General features: G+C 54.7%; 4 protein-coding genes across 4 annotated transcripts; 2 read left to right on the plus strand and 2 right to left on the minus strand.

Moving 5' to 3' along the window:
* Positions 1-959: 959 nt before the first annotated feature.
* On the minus strand, positions 960-7,762 carry pksP (polyketide synthase alb1). Its single transcript, XM_025674268.1, has 5 exons — positions 7,382-7,762; positions 7,045-7,330; positions 3,570-6,998; positions 2,754-3,509; positions 960-2,697 (listed from the first exon to the last, which is right to left on the minus strand). The coding sequence occupies exons 1-5, from the start codon at positions 7,666-7,668 to the stop codon at positions 1,024-1,026; spliced, it is 6,432 nt and encodes a 2,143-aa protein (XP_025530960.1). The 5' UTR covers positions 7,669-7,762; the 3' UTR covers positions 960-1,023.
* A 3,765-nt stretch (positions 7,763-11,527) lies between these two features.
* On the plus strand, positions 11,528-15,406 carry BO86DRAFT_305992 (putative SH3 domain protein (Cyk3); the record flags this gene model as incomplete). Its single annotated transcript, XM_025667675.1, has 2 exons — positions 11,528-12,188; positions 12,330-15,406. 2 exons carry the CDS (start codon positions 11,528-11,530, stop codon positions 15,404-15,406), a joined length of 3,738 nt encoding a protein of 1,245 aa, XP_025530961.1.
* A 705-nt stretch (positions 15,407-16,111) lies between these two features.
* On the minus strand, positions 16,112-17,941 carry BO86DRAFT_386599 (putative exopolyphosphatase). Its single transcript, XM_025671378.1, has one exon. The coding sequence runs from the start codon at positions 17,877-17,879 to the stop codon at positions 16,191-16,193; it is 1,689 nt and encodes a 562-aa protein (XP_025530962.1). The 5' UTR covers positions 17,880-17,941; the 3' UTR covers positions 16,112-16,190.
* Positions 17,942-18,520: 579 nt separating this feature from the next.
* BO86DRAFT_290044 (1-aminocyclopropane-1-carboxylate deaminase/D-cysteine desulfhydrase) lies at positions 18,521-19,933 on the plus strand (the record flags this gene model as incomplete). Its single annotated transcript, XM_025667377.1, has 1 exon — positions 18,521-19,933. A coding segment is annotated over one exon (1,413 nt), but the record flags the coding sequence as incomplete, so codon positions are not given.
* Between the last annotated feature and the right edge of the window lie 274 nt (positions 19,934-20,207).

Raw genomic sequence — 20,207 nt, forward strand, 5'->3', positions numbered from 1 at the left:
CGCCAGCTCAATTCCAAATCCCCCCAAACCAAGCATAAGCATCCCGCCCCTTCAATCCCACCCCCCTCCTACTCAACCCTATCCATCACACCACACCACCTCACCTCACCTCACCTCACCTCACCTCACCTCACCTCACCTCACCTCACCTCACCTCACCTCACCTCACCTCACCTACACCACACCACACCACACCAGCCCGCTCCCCACCGCCCAACGAGCCCCTCCAGGTTCAGACCAGAAATAGAGCCAAATCCAGAACGAGGACAATGTACGCACCCCATCTATCTAGCTATCTATCTATCTATCCAACCTACCGTCCAACCGCCTCCCAAACCTAGTTGCCGATCGAGTCGCGTACCAATGAATTGAGATTCAGATTCCCATTCCGATTCGGATTCCGATTTGGGTTGTTGGTGTTTTTGTGGTCCGTCGGAGTAGAAGGACTGCCGCTGTAGATCCTAGAGACCCGGGACATAGATCTTCATGTCCACAACCGAGGGCAGTCAGAAAATGGAACGGCTAAGCTGGGCTAAACTGGGCTGTGGTTGGTGGAGGGGAAAGGGCGTGAATTAGCCTTGTACTGGACCTAGAGGGGAAGGTGGGAAAGGCCGGGAGGTAGGAGACAAGAGATAGGAGGAGGCGAAGGAGGAGGAGGAGGAGGATGGGAGGTACCGAGTAGTTCGGACTGCTCGCTCTACTGTCTTCTTGCGCAGCCCATACACATAGAAGGCGATGAGGCGATCTTAAGTATGGCATATGACCAAAACGAAACTAATCCAAAATAGTACGTCGGTCGAGACCGAACCTCGTATGCTGCCAGGTACTTCAATGTCATGAAGGACAACCCTATACACTCTATGGATTCGAAGGGGGGACGAACAAGAATAGGTAAGATCATGTACTTCCATTAGGGACTAGCCAATACAAAATCGTAACTAACAAAGCATATCAGGACTATCTAGGGTAACAAACAGCAAGAGGTATTTATTATTTGCAAAACAATGCAAGCATCCAGTCATTCTAGTTCGCCAAAGCTTCGCCAATGAAGTTGGATAGCTCCTTGGCCTTCGTGCCCAGGGTCATGGTGAAGTGATTCGCTTCTTCCATGATCGTGATGCCGCCGACGTTGTTCGGCCCCACGAGCGTGTCCCACTTGTTGGGGCCGAGGTCGGTACGGTTGTTCAAGAGCCAAATCATCTCCCGCGGATCAGGACTGCCGTCGGCAGCGGGCTCCGGACGTGGATCATTGGGTTTGTTACAGACGCCATCCTTAGCCCAGATAAGGAAGACCTTGGGCATCTTGCTGGCCCATTTAGGATCATCGAAGGGGAGCGGTGCCGCGCGATACGCATCCAGGGAATCGATGAACGCCAAGAAGTGAGGGAGGAGCCAGGCCGGAGGCGCGGATCTGCCTTCGCCAAAGAATCCGATCGAATCAAAGAACCGATACAGCCGTGGCGGAAGCTTCTCCAGTCCAATGGGGAAGGGGGAATCGAGAAGGAGGAGACGGTCAACTCGTTCGCCTTCTTCGAGAATCAGGTAGCGAGCAGCATCGTAGGCGCAAATACCGCCAGCCGACCAACCGCCAAAGTTGTAAGGGCCCTTGGGCTGTCTGCGCCGGACTTCGGCAAGATAAGGGAATGTAAGCTCTTGAAGAGGGAACTTCAAGTTCTCTGGCGTCTTCATGTAGGGGCAGTTGAGCCCGTAGACACAGACGTCGGGACCAACCCGCGGAATCGTTGCGTAAGATGTGGCCGAGCCGGAGCCATCAGGGAATAGGAACAGTGACTGCGTAGCAGTCTTGGGATTTCCCTGCAGGACAATCGAGGTTGCCGGGGGGTGTTGAGCAGCACGTACACTGATGTTCGACTTCATCGTCGGCAAAACCTCCGGAAGTCTTATAGGCTCCGGGATCGGTGCGGCCTTGGGCTTCAGGTCGAGAGCAGTCTCGACCTCCTCGAGGGTTTGATGCTCGATAAAGAACTCGCCTGGGAGATCCATGTCCAGTGTTTCACGGATCCTACCCAGGACATTGAGGGAGAGAAGAGAATCCATTCCCATCTCACCCAAATTCTCGTCTGCCTTGAGCTCATCCGCAGTCACACCGATTTCATCCGCGATGATCGCACGGATCTCCTTCATTGTAGCATGCTGGTCGACTTCGATCACCATCTCCTTCTCGTTTGGAGGAGAGGCAACTACCGGGGAGCTAAGACCCGACTCGTCCGAACCATCGTTGAAGGAGAAGCTCGACTCTGGATCACTGGTTGACCCGTCGCTGCTTTCCGAAGGGCTGATCTGAGCTATCAATCGCTTGAAGTCCTTGACGGTCGGCTGGTCGATGAAGACCGATGAGTCCAGATCAATGTTCAGCTCTTCACGGTACCGTCCGGTGATGTTCAGAGATAGCAAAGAGTCCACTCCATAATCGGCGAAGACCAAATCGTCCGAGATCTCCGACTCGGACAGGCCTACTTCAGCTGCAAGTATGCTGAGTGCCCGTACGATAACACTGGGTCCACTTGACTTCAGGAGTGATTTCGTGGGTGTCGGAGCTTTAGCACGGGTCTTGCTACCTGCAGCAGGCACGGGCTTCTGAATCACACTTGCAGTAGGACGAACGGGGGCGGAGGCCTTCGCAGCTCCGGCGGGCGGAAGCACAGTGTCGAGAATCTTACGAGGCAAGGCTTGGAACTGTTTGGAGTCGGATTAGCTTCCTGCAAATGTGGCGGCAGATCAATGGGGCTTACTTGAACAGATCCATAAACAGCGATGATTTCGTCGCCCTCGAAGACGTAGACATCACCAGCCCATATAGAGTTCTGCCAGGGCTGCATTCTGACGTAGGTCCTGTACGTGGCGTCTTTGGAGAACTTCTTCAGACAGCGCATCGAGTCCCAGCCATGGTTCACAAAAACTTGCGACTTGGAGTCTGTGCCGTCACTGGCGTTCATTATAAAACCCGACAAGTGCCCAAAACTGTCGATCCAGAACGGATTTCTGTGGAAGTCTCCCGCCGGAGCTTCAAACTTGACTCTTGCAGTGGCTTCGTGATTGTCGCTATCGAGAATGACTTCGCGGATCGATTTGAAGTTGTCGTCGTAGTCAACCAAAGTAGCGAAGAGCTTGTACACCATGCCCCTCTGGAGCCTATGCGCTTCTCCGTTCTCTGCGATTTCTTGCAGGCGATCAATGCTCCTCTTGATAAGGTAGGACATGCGCTTCCACTCTTTCTCTGTAGCAGCGCAATCAAAAAACTTCACTGTGCATGTTGCATGTTCAGCAGTCTTCTTTCCTTCAGGGGTGACCGAGTAAATCTGGATTGCCACACGTTGCTGTGCCCAGGTAGCAGTTGCAGAAATTCTGAAAAGCTGCTGGCCACCTTTCGCTATAAGTGTCTTGGGAACAGACACGTCGGCCACATCAAGCCCCACGTCCTTGAACTCCGGCTTATACTTGTTGATCAAGTACTCTGCAAGCGTTTGAGCAATGTCGGCATAGAGAGACTTTATCAGTGGTTAGCGCGGCTGTGAAAGCACAGGATTCCAAACATAACGAGCACTTACCGATGGGCAGAGATTGGCACCGTTCACTTTGTGTCCTTGAATAACGCGTCGGAGCTCCGGATGGTCAAGGTCATTTTCAACAACCACAGTGGATGTGTCCCCCTCATCTGTAGTTTCAACGACCTTTTGAGCTGCACTGGTGAGATACTCGTACTTTGGCACGGCCTCGATGGCTGCCACAGGCGCTCCCTTAGACAGACAGAAGTTATTGGTGTACGGGATCCAATAATTCTTAAGGTCCCAGTTGTAGGCAGGGAGACGCAGTACTTTATGGGAGGAGCTGAAGTCCTGGTGGTACTGCTTCCAGTTTAGATCAATACCCGCCAAGTGCAGTGATGACATGCTGTTTGAAAGAACCTTCCATGTGTCCTCCTCTCGTCGAAGAGAGGCAATGGTGGTCACTTGGGGGCCCAGTGTTGCCTTGATCATTCCCGAGCAAATGGTGTGAGAACCGAGTTCAACCCACAGCGTCTTGTCATCGGCCAATTTCGCGTGCCTAATGGCTTCGAGAGCGCCAAGAAAGTTGACTGTGCCCCGACAATGGTCCTTGAGGTATTTAGCTCCGAGAACATGAGCATTGGCCTCTGTGATGACTTCGCCAAGCAGGGCCGAGACGAATGGAGTTGTCGGTTTGTGGAATGTGACGCCCTGCGCAATAGCCTCGAATGTGTCCAATATAGGGTCAACCTGCGGGGAGTGGAACGCGTACGGGACCCGTAGCTTCGTTGCCTTGACGTTCTCGGTTGAGCATTTCTGAGCCAAGCCCTCGATGTCCGAGGCAAGGCCACTGATGACAGTCTCGGCCGGAGCATTGACACAGGCGATCGTGTGAACATCATCCTTGAGGAAGTGCTTGATCTCGGCAAGTGAAGCCCTAATTGCCAGCATGGAGTGGGTTCCAACCTCGCATTTCTCGGTCAGCAATTGAGCGCGGCGTCCACATAGGTAGATTGCGTCACTTGTTGACAGGATGCCAGCAGCGTTCAGGGCAGCATAGTCTCCAAGACTGTGGCCAAGAACGAAAGCCGGTCTGACGCCCAAAGAACTCCAGTAGCTGACCAGGGCCATCTGGACGCAGCATGTACCAACCTGCACAACCACTGGGCTCAATTCTTCGACAGGAGTAGTACCATCGACAAGAGATAGAATCGAGGGCAAGCCTTGACTCTGTGCAATGCAATCAAAATGCTCAATTGTGTCCCGGAATGGAGAGCAAGTATTGTATAGCTCTTTGCCCATTCCGGTGTATTGAGCTCCTTGACCGGTGAAGACAAAGCCAATGCCCGGAGTCTTGGCTGGGACAGCTGTAAATGTGTCGCGCTGAGCGGCAGCATGCAAAGAGTCACGCAGACTCTGCAATGTCGAGCCAACAGCGGTGATTCTGAAGGGATGGTGAATCCTGCGAGCAGTGGTGGTGTAAGCCACGTTGGGAACGAACTCAGACTCTTTAACTCCGAATGAGTTGGCATAAGAGTCCAGGTACTTGATTAGAGAGTTGACGTTGTTCTTCAAAGCACTCTGGGACCGAGCCGAGACTGCAACAACATGAAATGATCGAGAGTCCTGACTAGTCGTCTCAGGGAGAGGCCCATCTTCGATCAGGAGGGCGGTGTTTCCACCAGCGGCAGAGAAATTATTAACAAAAGCGCGGCGCTTTCCAGAAGCTGGCCGGTTCCAGGGAGTGGGCTGGAATGCAATATGAACATTACGCTTCGCAAAATCAGTGGGGAAGTTGTGGTTGATCTTGTTCTTGATACCGCAGTGGGGTGGGATCTGGTTTTCTCTCATCATCATGAGCACCTTGACAAGTGCTGTTACCCCGGAAGCGGACTCTCCATGTCCAATATTGGATTTTGCAGAGCCCAGGTGAAGGGATTGAGTGGGGCCCCGGCGATAGTCAGGAGCAAAGACATCGAGAACAGACTGCATCTCAACCGCATCTCCTGCCTGTGTGCCTGTACCGTGCATTTCAATGTAGCTAACATCCTTCGGGTCGACATTCGCTTCGTTAAGCAGTTTGTTGAAGATGAATGCTTGTGCTCCCACGTGGGGGCGGGTGATCGAGACTGACTCGGCAGAGTGGTTGGTGTATGCCCCGTTAATGATGCCGATGATTGGGTCGTTATCTGCTACTGCATCCTCAAGTCGTTTCAGCACAATGGTACCAACACCATCGGCTCTGCAATACCCATCGGCGCCGTCGTCAAATGTGTTGCAGTTACCCCTAGTGGACAGGAAATGCCCACGATCCAGACCAGCGTGATTGTCCGGGTTGGTCAAGATATTGACACCACCCGCAATGGCGGCGTCACAATCGTTCCTCCAGATAGAATTGCAAGCCATATGAATAGCTGCAAGACTGGATGAGCACGCTGTATCGATGCTGACACTAGGACCACTGAATTTGAAGAAATAGTTGATCCGGCCAGGGGTGAAGGCACGATTGCCACCCGGGATGAAGTAGGTATCAATATCTTGACCACTGTTGATCTCACGATAGTCATCACTAGTCATTCCGTAGAAGATTCCGACACGGTCTCTCTGGGTTGATGGAGAACTATCGGGAATAAAACCAGCCATCTCAAGAGCTTCGTAGGCTGTCAGTAGAGCAAGGCGCTGAGCAGGGTCAGCCTGGAGGGCTTCTCTTGGCGACATGTTGAAGAACCGTGGGTCAAATAGTCCAGGTTCTTTGATCCAGCAACCGTACTGCACTTTGCTCGTGTTTCGTCTGGCGCCAGTCTCGTCATAATGCGCATCAACATCCCAACGATCAGCAGGAACCTTCCGGTGTACATCAAGGCCCTTCTGCAGAATTTCCCAGAACGCCTCCGGACTTTCGGAGTCGGGAAACCGACCCGACATACCAATGATGGCTATTTTGGAACATTCGGTCTTTCCGCTCAAATTTGGCTTGTCTGCGGATGTTGATACATCACCGATTCCGGTTTCGAGCGAGATATTGACGACTCCGGCCTTCTTGAAAGCAGTATGAAGGCTTTGGGTGGCACTAGTAGAGATAGGGATAAGCTGGCATGACTGCCTGTTTGCTGATTCAACGATCGAGATGCATGACTCAGTGACCTTATCCCAGCAGAGTCGACGCAAAAGGATTTCTTCAATCGCAACCTGCAGAACCTCCTTTATCTTGCTGGCCTCGACAGGTGTCCCAGTGTTGCTGGACAACACAGGAGTGTGTGTGGTATAATGTCCGAGACGTTCCTCAGGGAATGATTCTAGAATCCGATCCACGTCTCTGCTGTCGTATAAATGCGGAGCATGGTAAGGCCCGTGGATCAGCACTCTCGTGTGCTTGTAGTTTCCTGCAAGACCGTTCTCGATGAATGCGTCAAGGACAAGTGGTGGCGCGCTGATTGTGACTCCATTGGAGCTTACTGCGCTGATGTAAGGCCTTGACGACGGAGGGATCGCCTACAATGGTTAGTACTTCGGTGACGTTTAGATCCACTAGTCTTACCGTTTTGATGCTATGCTCTTCGATTAAAGTAGATGCGTTTTCCTCACTCAGTCCCGAGACCAAAACGGACCATGACGAGGAAGTTGCTTCAGAGTCGACAAGCTCTCGAACACGCAAGACACATAATCCGAGCCGCAGGGCAACTACAACTGCTTCGACTGCAGCGGGCAGGAGCTCTCCGACGTTTTTCGATGCACTCACAGCTGCACAGCTGAGAAGCCCTGTACACAATCCGACCAGCTGGCAGTCCTCTGACGGGTATGCATTTCCCAAGTCTCCATAGTAGCTTGAGGTATATTAGAGCGACTGCTGTGAGACTGGAAACAACCACACTTACTTGATAAAAGACCCCAGCTGATAAATACATGTGAAGGCGCTCTCGAGAACGGGGCTCGGTCCTGATTCACGGTATCTGGCGAGCAGATCTATGAGGCTTGTGCATCGGGGAAATAATTTGCGTTGGGCGGGTGGCAGCTTCGAGATCTCCTGACGTAGCGCGTAAAAGGTTTGTTGGAAGAAAGACTGAACGATGATATTGTTTTTGGCTTGGATAAGACGACGCAGACCTGCTTCGAAGTCGCTGGTCTGATCTCCAAAGAGATAAACGCGGTATGGGCCCTCCATCGTTAGGAGCGGCGTATTCTTCACCAACAGAATTTGGTTCTTGGGCCAGAAATCACCACACTTGTTGGCCCCATGTTGAAGGGCAGCAAGCTTTATACAGAGATAGATTTGCCCGACATCCCAGAGTGGGGGGAGCGTGTCTCATCTGCGGCATGTTCAGAACTGGTTAAGATGCATTCCCTGCGCATCTAGGGGGCTGACTTCTGAGCCTTGATGCCATCGCGTTGACCCCAGTGCGTAGCATTGCCACATATTCAGCAAATCATGAGGTCAGCAGCGAGTGACAGGATTGTTCTCGAATCCTGTATGGCACGCCTTTTGCCCCTCATGGTCAAGACCCTATCGCTGGATATCATTTGCAACTGAAGGAGCCGTAAGCGGATGCCACCGTTACTGTGGGTCGATTAGTATCCCTATCCGAGGGGGCTGGTGGGGACTCCATACTTCCAAGTATAGAGAATTCTAGACTTAGCAAATTGCCCTTGAAAGGAAATGTATGTGGCTCCGTGCACCAGCACACTTGCAGCATGATCGTCAAGGGGTGAGGTACCATTGTCTTAACCCCTGCTTCCACGGCTTCCATGGATGGTTAACCAGCGTAGGCAGCCAAGTATTCTGTGAAAAAGGCGATCGCATCGTGGCCATTGATGGATGGTTTTGCGCGGGGGATTGGAAAAGACAAAGAAAGAGTCTTGGAGGAAGCAAGTATGTTCCGACAGAGGAAAGTCGTTGAAGCCGTTTTTGGCGACGATCAACAGCCACCTCCACGAACCACACTCGCGGAGCTTGCATACAATCACGTGTCTATGCCTTCTTTCGATTGTTAGCACCATCACTACTACCTTCTCCTCCTGTCCGCTCCTCCCCTCTCCTCCCCTACTCCTCTTCCCTCCTTTCCTCCCCTCGCTTTACTTCCTCATGGAGCATGAGACACAAAATTCCACGGCACAGGCCGTAGGATTTCTGGCTTGGCGGAATCTGTGGAGCTTACCGGGAAACATGCCTAAAACCTGAGGGTGCGTGCCTTGACGGTGAGCTTACCAGCCTTGCTTTGTTGACACCGCCAGAAGATATGATCGATCGATGGACTGAATCAGAGGCGTGGAATGTCACTAGCAAGGCTTATTGATGTCATGACCAAAGCCAACCCTCGAATCATGATTACGATATCCAAAAGCCCGCCCGTCATGAGCTTGGCCCAGACAGCCACGATGAGACAACCCACAGAATGGATTGCTTGTCCTAGAGTAAGCAATCTCTGGGCTTTCGTGGTCATAATATGACGGTTCATATCAAGACGAACCTATGCTCAGCGTGTAAACCTTCCTCGATGAGTACGTGACATAGTCAGCAGCAGCTCATGGAAAATACCATTCTTGCTAACTGTGAGAAGGTATTCCAACCCTTAGGCACCCGAGTTTCTCCGCCCTTCAGTGGCCGGATAGGTTGGATTCGCCATTTCAGGATTCCTCATAAAGTCACTTTCCCGGGAAGCTGCTGGAATTGATATCCGAGGACTTATAGCTCAATTTGTGCTGGTTGCCAAGTGTGATGATCGTTGAACCACGAGGGAGAAGATGGGCAAGGAAGAGATTAGAAAGAGGTCAATCGACACCGGTAACTGCCACCTTCCTTTGTCCTGTCGACTTCTTTAGGCCTTCGCATCGGCCAAGGCGGCCGCGGTCGTCGTTTGTTAAAGGGGAATTCTGTTTTTGATCAAGGCAGGCTCTATTGTTTGAGACTGAGCATACCGTTCTGTGCACCTCGTGAACAACTTCTATTGTCTCATTACGCTGGCGTCATAAACTCGCCATCACGAATGGCATCAATGTTTGGTCTTTAATCCCGATGACTTCTGCCTCCCTGTATAGTTTGTGGGGATGTCCAGGGTCGAGGTCTTGCTTTCCCCAGTTGATCTCGTAAATACCCCCCTTTGATTCAAGGAAACAGCAGCAGTTTCAATTTAATGTAGGGTCAACGCAACCCTTTGAGGTGACCAATGTTAGTGTGTCACAGATAAGTTTAAAATCTCTGTGTGACAGCTCATATCAGGCACCATAATCATTCGACTGCACCAATGCGCCACATACCAGATTGAGCTGTATAAATGACACATCACTATAACATCGCCTCTGTACCTTTTGGTCCTAAAGAAAAGGTCCGGGTTTCTGGTCGCTACATCGTACTGCAGTGAGTCCGATACCAAAGTGTCCATCAAGAGGTGCAGGTTCATTTACTAAGCTTCAGAGATTGGTAACGAAATTGGCGTCCAAGCTCATGCCATGGGACCTAGAGCTTCTCTCTAATCAAACTTGGTCAACGTCAACGATTGCACATCGTTGCAGCCGTACAGAGCCGGCTGCTCCCTGGTAGGGTCGAGTGGTGACTGCGAAGCATCGAAATATATATCCTTCTTACAACGAAGGCTAAATCAGTCTCGATAATAGACCGGACCCAGGGATATATCGTCAGCATTCTTGAAGACTCGACTCCAAGTACCAAAGGCAAGATTCGTTTTTCACAACAAGCTCTTGAAAACGAGGCCAAAGCTAAAGCACCAGCAAGAGGAAACATAAGACGATCATAAGACTACCCTTGAAGCTTCAGGCTAGTCTCATGACGTGCTTGTCAGAGAGACTTCCATGTGCTTGATTTGCGCCCACAAATTGAGCAACATTGGCAGCATTCCTGCCTAGCCAGGCATGCGCAACGTTTAGCACATGAGCTCAGTGGCTGCTGAGCGATTTGCTCCAGATATAGCTTTGCAACAACCACCGATAAAGGTAGCGAACAAGGACTCGGTGCGCGTCATCTCCGGGTCCGAGCAGGACAAATGCTTCATAATGGGTTGTTTTCCAGCCTTTCTTCCCTTTTCGTACCAGCAGTCTGATAGTGTAATTAATTACTTTCAGGGCTCAGTGTTCAGTGTTTGTGGTACGAGTTTCGAAAACAACGACGCGGTGCTTGCTTCGCTTGGCCTGGATTGAAAGCCCGGACCCCTGATGGTGTTTTGGTCTTAGACAAGCTTAGTGGAGCACGAGGAACGAACCATGGATCGTAGATAAGACGTTAAGCAACAATCAGGGGGAACCAGAGACGAAAAGAAGCTGGAGGCGAATGAATGAAACCGACGGCGGCGAATTGAACCACGGGGACAGTGCGCAATAAGCTTATCGATAAGCCGTCCACTAAACCCGATCGGGTGCCCACGTAAACACCAAAACATCAATCGGGCCTCACCGTTCACTTCCAGTTCAGCTCCCGTCGTCCCTCTCTCTCTCTCCCTCTCCTCTCGATCGATCCTCTCTTCCTCCGCCCTCTCGAGATCCTCTTCCACCAATTCACTCTCGCTTTCGCTTCTGCTCTTCCTCTTTGATATTCGTCTTCTCCTACTCGCTCTTTTGCGTTCGTCTCATTCTCCCCCTCCCCACCCACACCCTTTCCTTTCTCCCGCGGTGTTCTCGGTCTTTCTCCCTCCCTGTTATGACCGAGGCGCCCTGCTTCCCCAGTACTGCTGCATGAGAGCAGTCTCCTTCCCCGTCGCATTCCTATAGCCCACTGCCCCGGGAATCTGATCCATCATTCCATCTCATCTGCTTGCAGGTACCATGCTTGGGTTTGCAGCTCCACCACTTTGTTTTTGATGTTCTCGTTATCGTTGCTTGATTGACCCACAGCGCGCCCTGAACTAGACTCGTGTCGTTGCCTTGTATTGTCCGGTTCCACCTCATTCACCCCAGGGATATCCTTCCCCATTGAAGTGATACCAAGCCTAAGTTAATCTTTAATTGACTCGCACTATACCGATCGCTGCCGCCGCCATCATTCAGTCGGAGGTTCGTGGGGAACCGCAGTCGCAATGGCGCCCGCCGCCCCCCAACTCCCCGCCCGGTTTCCATGCTGGTGTCGAGCCATATACTCGTGGGGAGGCGAGACAAAACGTGACCTGGGGTTTGTAGAAGGTGATCTTATCGAATGTTTGAACGCAGGCGATGGACAATGGTGGATGGGTCGATTACGCCGCGACAGGCGCATGATGGGCCTGTTCCCATCCAACTTCGTCGAGGTCCTTGGGGAGGACTTTGTGCCTGTGACTAGATCGACAAGCCCCATGATTTCCACAACCGTGTCTCCGATAACGAACCCTACTTCGGCGCCGAAGAAGACGAAGACCGTTTTCCGGAAACCCTTTCAAGCCCATAGGGAAGCTCTGGCGCCAACAGGCGAGCTGTCTCGTGGCGGCATGTCGTCGTCCCCCGTGATGGCAAGCTCTATACCACAAACGCCACCCCGGGATGGCAGCCTTTCTGGAAAGGTTAAACCATTGCGAACACCAACCACCGCAGTCAAGCATCGGAGTTCTGTATCGAGGCCGCCCTCGCGGTCGCGGCCTCCATCGCGCGCAGCTTCACCTCGTCCTCCAGCTGAGCCTGATCCGCTCCTCTCCTCAAGCGCTCCGGCACCGTATAATCCCCGCATGAGACCCCCGTCTCGAGCAGTATCACCTTATCCTTCCGATAGTCCCCGCAACAGACCGCCGTCTCGAGCAGTATCGCCGTACCCGTCTGATAACCCCGAGCTTCACATGCCACTGATCCCTCCAGTGCGCACGACAATGCATCCCACTCCCCCATCTCATGCCGCGTCCCCACATATCCCAGCCGACTACGACTACATGCCCTCCCCATACCCGGACAGGCACGGTATAGCAATACCCGGGCGATCTTCCCGAGAGATCTCGCCCTTACAGCTGCAAGAACGGGAAGAATCTCCGCCTCCGCCTCCGCCTCCGCATCGCGTGGCGGTACATCGGCAGCCATCTCCTGGGCCTCTTGTCCCATCGCGGCTGGATATGAACGACCGCTATGCTACCATGCCCAGGACACCATCTCCTGCTGCCCAATCTGAAGGCCGCGGCCATACGCCCTCTCCTCTCCGTGATGCAATGGAAGATGTGATGACTTCTCTGGAGGATATGGGGCTGTCTCGAAGCACGCATTCACCATCCCCACAACCCCAGCCACAACCACTATTCAATAATCCCTGGTCACCAGATGCCTACGAAGGATTGAGTCAGAGTCGACCCTTGCGAACTTCCAACCGACCTGTAACATCCATGGGATTCGACGGATACAAGGAATACCAACAACCTAGTAGCCAGAAACATAGGAACAGCGTTTGGACGCATGACCCCTATCCAGATGGCCCTCCGCAACTGAACAATTACGTACAAAGAATGGAGAGCCGCCTCCGTCAGATGCAGGAACAAAATCGTCAGGACTCCGAGGAAATCCAGCCGGAGGAGGACGAAGAGCCTCCACCGCCTCCTCCAAGAGGCGTCCCATACCATGGCCGACATAATTCGATTCCGGCACAGTATCCATATCTTCGAGGACGACGATCAGGACAGGACCTCCGTGAGGATCTGCTCAATCGCAGCTACACTAATAAGTCGAGCACCACGACTTCTTCGAGCGGCGTGCAAAGCATCAGCACCAATCTCACCGCAAGTACTGAGCGCACTAATTTTAGTGTGATGAGCGGACCATCAGCTGGTGGATTCAGCGCAACAAGTGCCGGAAGCTACGCTAGGAGGATCACGCCAGCTGAACGACCAAACACGGCGACTGATACGTTCCGCTCTCGAGGGTTCAGCGATGTATCCCGGGTATCTAGACCTGAGACGCCACTGACAGGGATATCATATCATTCAAGCCACAATACCTCCCGACAGGGCGCGTCTTCCGCCATTCCATGGTCTGCTCCTCAAGCTGCACCGGAAGAGACCGCAGGGGTACTTGGGGGTCTGTCTACTCCAAAGGCCAAAAAACCAGGATTCTTCAAGAAAATCTTCGAGTCCGCGAAGACGGGAGCAGCTAACGCTCGGAGTAGCATTGCAGTTGGTCAGAGCGGTGGTACTTTCTCCCCCTCCAAAGGGCGGGGTGTCTCGCCGATCCGTGCCTTGCAATCTAGCCGGGACTCGGCTCGGGATGCAGGAAGTGCCTCTGCCATAGATTGGGTGCAAGTAAGGCGTGATGTCAACCGTGCCAGCTCTCCGAGCCACAATGAGCGGGTTGAGAGAGCGGAGCGATGTCAGATGATGGATCACCCAGTCATTTACGCGGTGGAGGAACTCAACGAGACCGCGGAAGGTGACGAAAGCATTGATGGGTTGCCCATCAGCGAACCCAACAACTTTGGCTCCTTCAATCTTAGTCTGGTCGACAAGAGCGCCCGCTTCGTCAACAGTCTTCCACCAATGACCAATCCGGCTAGCCTTGCCCATGGATATGTGTGTCGTCCGTACAAGAGTGATATTCAACGGTTGCGGGCTATCTTCACCTGGGTTAGCGAAAAGATTGCTTGGGATGAGCCGGTTGAAGAGATCGGGATTGACCTGAAACGCGTGCTACAGACGAAACGGGGAAGCCCTCAAGAGGTTGCGTTTCTGGTCAAGGAGATGTGTGCTGCCGTTGGTCTCCATGCTGAAGTGATCCGAGGTTTCCTGAAAACCCCGGGAGAATTGCACGAATACGACGGCGTTGCACGCGCGAACCATTGGTGGAACTCAGTCCTCGTGGATGGTGAATGGCGCATCATGGATTGTTCTCTAGCCAGTCCTACTAATCCGCAAAGGAATCTATTCGTCACCAACAACACTTCTGTGGCCGAGAGCTGGTACTTCCTCGCGCGTCCTCTAGAGATCTGTTACACTCACCTTCCGCTCTCACCCCATGAGCAGCACATCTGCCCACCCATCTCGCCGGATGTCCTGATGGCTCTTCCAGCCGCCTGCCCGCCGTACTTCAAGCTAAACATGCAATTCCCAGACTATGACACCAGCCTGGTCCGTATCGAGGGACTCGAGGTCATGCAGATCCGTCTTCTCGTTCCCGCAGACGTCGAATGCGCCGCCGAAGTCGAAGCGCCCGGCTTCGCGTGCGATGCGGATGGCGATTGCTTCGAGAACGGAGAGACCGTGCGCAAACGGGCTCTCGTCCAGCCTGACTGGATCAACGGACAGAAACGGATCACCGTCAAGGCGGTCTTACCGGGCGATGAGGGACAAGGCATGGTCAAGATCTATGCAGGCAAGAAGGGGCTCATGCACTCCAGCCGAGACATCCCCCATCCCTTGGCTCTTGCCCTTCCCATCATCCACACGGGAGACAATCCGCCGTACGACTTCGTGCTACGCCATCCGACCCCTCATGCCCAACGGCATGATCTATACATCATCCAGCCCCAGTGCGCCAAGCTGGCCGTGAGCAACACCTTCGTGTTTGCCGTGCGCCAACACCCCGCTTCGTCCGCCTACCAACCGGGCGGCAGCGATCTCGGGGTCAGTGGTGGTCGGGTGTCGCCATCCGTCTACTCGCGGCCGGCCAGTGCCTTGAGCATGGTGTCCAGCTCCGCGGGCGGATCGTCCGTCTCCGCCGTCTCGAACGAGTTCTCGGCCTCCACGTCGGCCATCTCCTCCGGCCGCTCGCTGTCTGGGCGGGAGAAGCCGGCCAAGCTGGCCATCCAGTCTCCGTCGGGCAAGATCCTGCGGTTGACGCGCAAAGCCGACCACATGATCAGCTCCAACAGCCTGGCCGACTCCGCGACGGATGCCACCGCGGATGGCAGCGTGTGGGAGACGGTCATCAAGATCGGGGAACGGGGTATCTGGCGGGGGTTGGTGCTCGCCGACCGCGTTGCGCGATGGTGTGTATTCTGCGAATGGGAATGCTACTGATGCAGTCGCCATCGCGGCCTTACCTCCCCTCAGTCACTTTCTCCCGGCTGTTGCATTACATTCCAATCCTTTGCAACCCAACCAAACATGCATATTCTTTTTCTACCTTTGATGGTTACATCCAGCATAGATCGCATCGTCCGAGCCCCCCGGGGTGGGTTTTCCACTTTCGCCTTGCATTTGTCTCACTGCACTTGCATCTACACTCTGCAGCACGTCTCTCACAGCTGCAGGATGTACATTATTTTACTTTCTGCTCCCTTTGCATCCTGAAATCTGGGATTGTGTCCCTTCCCTTCGGAATTATATAATCATAATTCCCATTGTGCGGCGTTCCTCGGCTTTGCGTTTGTCCTGATTCCTTTCCGTTTCTATAGCACGCACGCAAGCAAGCAAAAACGTTGCATTGCATACTTCCCTTTACTTACCTCGCCTTACCTGTACTTGTTGTGTCGGCTTGTTTGTACTTTGTACTATTGTATGATGTCTGAATGATCTACGGCTGGTCACATAGATACACACATGAATCTTTGCATTTGAATCCCAACTTAGGGAAGTAGTAGGAGACTTAGTATACCATACTAGAATATACTAGAATATCCTATCGATCTAGGGGAATCATTGATTGATACTACACTATACTCTACTCTACTATAATTTACTATGAGTCTCAGGGAATTAGTGATTTATATACCATACTCTACCATACTAAATCATAGCTCTGTCTACAAATCCAGAAAGTATATACAATACACCGCCAAAACCGCCCCAGACACCGCCGAAACTAGACAGCGCAGACCGCCTCCCTCACCAACGGCGCGACCTGCTTCCGACTCTTGGTCACATCGCCCTGCACCCACACCCCCTTCCACATATTTGCCTCCTGGGAGTCATGCTCATGCTCATGCTCCTGCTCCTGCTCCTGCGCCACGCAATCCAACCACACCTGCCCGACCGCCTCGTCCTCGTCCAGCAGCGCCCGCCACCGCTCCAGCCCCAGCGCCGTGCGGCCGCGCCGCACGAACGCCTCCGCCGCCGCGACGGCGGTGTCCCTGCGGTTGCCCACTGCAAAGGGCACCGCGACAAAAAGCTCGCGGTGGAAGCGCTCTTTCCGTGCCGAGTTCCCCGGAGAAGAGCAGGGAGACGCAGAAGGGGAAGGGGACGAAGGAGCCGGACCCGCAAACGCCGTCATCAGCACGACGATATCCAGGCCCCGCTGGCGGGCGAACGCGTCCAGCTCGGCCAGGAACACTTCGGGCGCGGAGCTGGCGTTGGAGTTGGCGTTGGAGTTGGAATAGTTGGCCTTCCGGATCACCCAGGGGAGCGATTTGACGACCGAGCTGATTCCGATCTTGAGTGCGGCGGGTTTATCCCCACTGCTACCACTACCACCTGGAGCATCCCCGGGGGAAGAGGAGGCAGACGAAGGCACCTCAACCCACTCCTTATAATCCCGCCCCAGCACTTCCGCCACCGTCAACAGCTCCAGGCTGTGCTCCTTGGCCGTCGCGATCCGCCGGTAGAACGCGTGGTGGTCCCACAGCTTCTCGCCGGACGAGATGCCCACGGCGATCGACCCGAGCTGCTGCTGGCAGTTGGTGCTGTTGATCTTGGCGCGCAGGAAGCTGTAGGACAGCGTGTCGGCGTCGGTGACTTTCTCTTTCGCGGTGAAGTTGGCGGTGTCGATGAGGATGGGCGCGAGCGCGAGTTTGGAGAGTTGGTGCTCGTGCGCGGCGGCGGTGGTGAGTTCGGCGTCCGGGGTGGGGGAGGTGGTTGGGTTGTGTGCGGGGGAGGTGGAGGTGGAGGAGAGAGGGTGCGGCGTCCACCGGCCCATTCGTTCTAGCATGCTCACGACCAGTGAGATGCAGGAGCCCGTGGGCTGGAGGAGGAACGGCTGGTCGGCTGCGATGGGCGGCAGGAAGTCCTCGTCGACGTGGTGGTCGATGCAGCCCACAACGTTGAAGGTGATCGTCTCGAGCCCCGGGAGCGTGCCGTGGCCTTTCTGGGACGGGGAGCGGTTGGGCAGCGCGTTCCAGTCGACCAGGACGGCGTCGACGGCGGGGAGCGTGTCAGCGGCACTGGACTGGGCGAGGTGGGCGGCGAAGTCGGCGACGGTGAGCAGGTGGCTGCGCAGGAGGTCCGGCGTGGTGTCCGCCTCAATCTCCCATGGTTGCTCGGTCGGGGCCGCGGGGTGCGTGGCCAGGTGCAGGGCTTCGAGGAATTCCGGGCGTAGACGTCGCAGTTCCGAGCCGGAGGGCACGTCGGGGAGGTTGATGAGGGGGACGTGAGGCCGTGGATGGGCGAAGTAGGCGTACACCAGCGCGGAGATGATCGAGTCCACGTCCGCCGACGGGTTGCCGATGACGTAGATCGGCGTCTCCTCCGGGCGGCTGATGCGACCGGCCAGGAACCGGTGGTGGGTTTGGAGGGATTGGGCGAGGAATCTGAAGAGACTCCGGTTGAGGGCCGACATGATGAGGCGGGTGGACGTTGACTTGCAGCGAACGAAGGACGCTGTTGTCGTTGTCGATGTCGATGTCGATAACGATAACGATAACTTCTCCCCTCACCGTTTGCGAGGAAGACATCATCGCGGCAGAATCTCACCGCCATCGTGTCCATCGAAGAACTACAACTACTCCCTTCCTCTCCACCAACTACAAACTCTCCCAATCCCACCACACCCACTACAATCCTCCTCCTGTTCATTCCCGGGGGAGAACCCCCGGACCCCCCTTTCTTTCAGCTTCCTGGTGAACCTCAGTCCCGAGTACTTGGGCCAATATACCTACCCCCCTTCTTTTCCGCTTCCCAGTAATCCTCAATCCAAGTTCTAAGATACATACATTCCAGAGAACCCCCGGACTCTCCATCTTTCCAACCTCCTGGTACCAATCAATCCTAAGTACTTGGGCAATATACCGTCCCGGGGGAGAACCCCCGGGCCCCCCTTCTTTTCAACTTCCTGGCAACCCTCAATCCAATCCTAGTTCTCCATTGAACCCCGAACCGGAGACACAGAAATCCATATATACTATCGCCTCACTACACCAAACACATCCAACACCAACACCAATAAACAATAAACAAACCCCAAAAATGCCACACCTAAATCTCCCCCCACCCTTCGCCCAAATCCCCCGCCACCCGCTCCTCTACCCCCACCCCTCGCCAATCCACCCTCTCCCCGCCCTAACCAAGCACCTCCTCCCCACCCCCAACAAGATAACCCTGCACGCCAAACGCGAAGACCAAGCCTCCCCGCTCGCCAGCGCCGGCAACAAATACCGCAAACTCGAATACCTCGTCCCGGACATCCTCTCCCCGACCCCGCAATACGGGGGATTAGGACCCAGCCCCGAGCGGGGGAGTGCCCCGGCGCCCGCAGGCCCCAACACCACCACCACCACACAGAAACCAACAACCCTAGTGACAGAAGGCGCCCTCCAAAGCAACCACACCGTGCAAGTCGCCGCCCTCGCCACCCACCTCCGCCTCGACGCCGTGCTCCTCCTCCACAAGACCACCGGCGGCGCTTGGCGCGCCGCCCCGGACCCGCGCGCCTTCGCGCGCACCGGCAACGTCCAGATCGCGCGCCTGCTCGGCGCAGACATCCGTCTGCTCGACTCGGCCAATGTGGCTGCTGCTGCTGCTACCCCACCGCCCAGGAATGAAGACGCAGAGCCCCGGACCAAGAACGAAGACGCAGACGCAGACGCAAGCACAGCTGCCGACGACGATGATGGTGATAGTCCTATCGCCGCAATCCTCCACACCCTGCGCACCCAGCACGGCAAAACCCCCTACTGGATCCCCTCGGGCGCCAGTCTGCACCCCCTCGGCGGACTGGGGTACGCGCGCTGCGCGTTCGAGATTGCGGCGCAGGAGGATGCGGCCGAGTCCCGAGTCCGGTATGACTATATCTTCGTCGCCTGCGGGAGCGGGAGTACCCTCGGCGGATTGATCGCGGGGTTCAAGTTGCTCGAGAAGATGGAGGGAGCCAAACATCCCCAAACCACCGCAACCGCAACCGCAACCGCAACCGCAGCAGCAGCAGAAGGGCAGCAACGACCCCCCCGGAAAATCATCGGCGTGCTCACCTCCCCCACCAGCCCGAAAGCCTACCACGAGGCGCGCGTGCTGCGGTTCGCGCGGCAGGCCGCCGGCCGGATCGGATTGGATGCGCAGCGCGATGTCACGGCGGCGGATGTGACGCTCGAGGACCGGTTCGTCGGCACCGGGTACGGGGTGCTGGATGCGGAGACCAAGCGCACAATGGATATGATGGCCCGTACGGAGGCGGTCGTCCTCGATCCCGTGTATACGGCCAAGGTGGCGCGGGCGATGATGCATTGGGTGGGGACGGGCGAGTTGGCGGAGGATTGGCGGCGGCGGCGGAGGAGGAGGAGGAGGAGGAGGAGGAGGACCGACACTGGAACGGGGAAGCTTGCTGAGGAGCCTGACGACTCGGTGAATGTGCTCTTTGTACATACCGGGGGCCAGTCGGCGTTGAGCGCGTATGCGGATGGGGAGTAATTCATGTCGTCCGGAGGATTGATGGACTGTCGTGGCGTCGTTGAGCCTAGATCAAGACCTGGATTAGATGCACTAGTCGGGGAACGAAAACTACGAGGGCACGCTGAAACTGACAATACCATGAGATAGAAAACTGACATTGTACATCGGGCTCTCAGGCCATTAATAACAAACAGAAATAAAACGCATGTATGAGACCCTGCTCGCCTGGTCCTTTTAATACACCCAATCCATAACAACAAGTATTAAAGCACCGTAGTACTCG

The sequence above is a fragment of the Aspergillus japonicus genome (genome assembly GCF_003184785.1).
Source record: "Aspergillus japonicus CBS 114.51 unplaced genomic scaffold BO86scaffold_7, whole genome shotgun sequence".
Lineage (NCBI taxonomy): Eukaryota > Fungi > Ascomycota > Eurotiomycetes > Eurotiales > Aspergillaceae > Aspergillus > Aspergillus japonicus.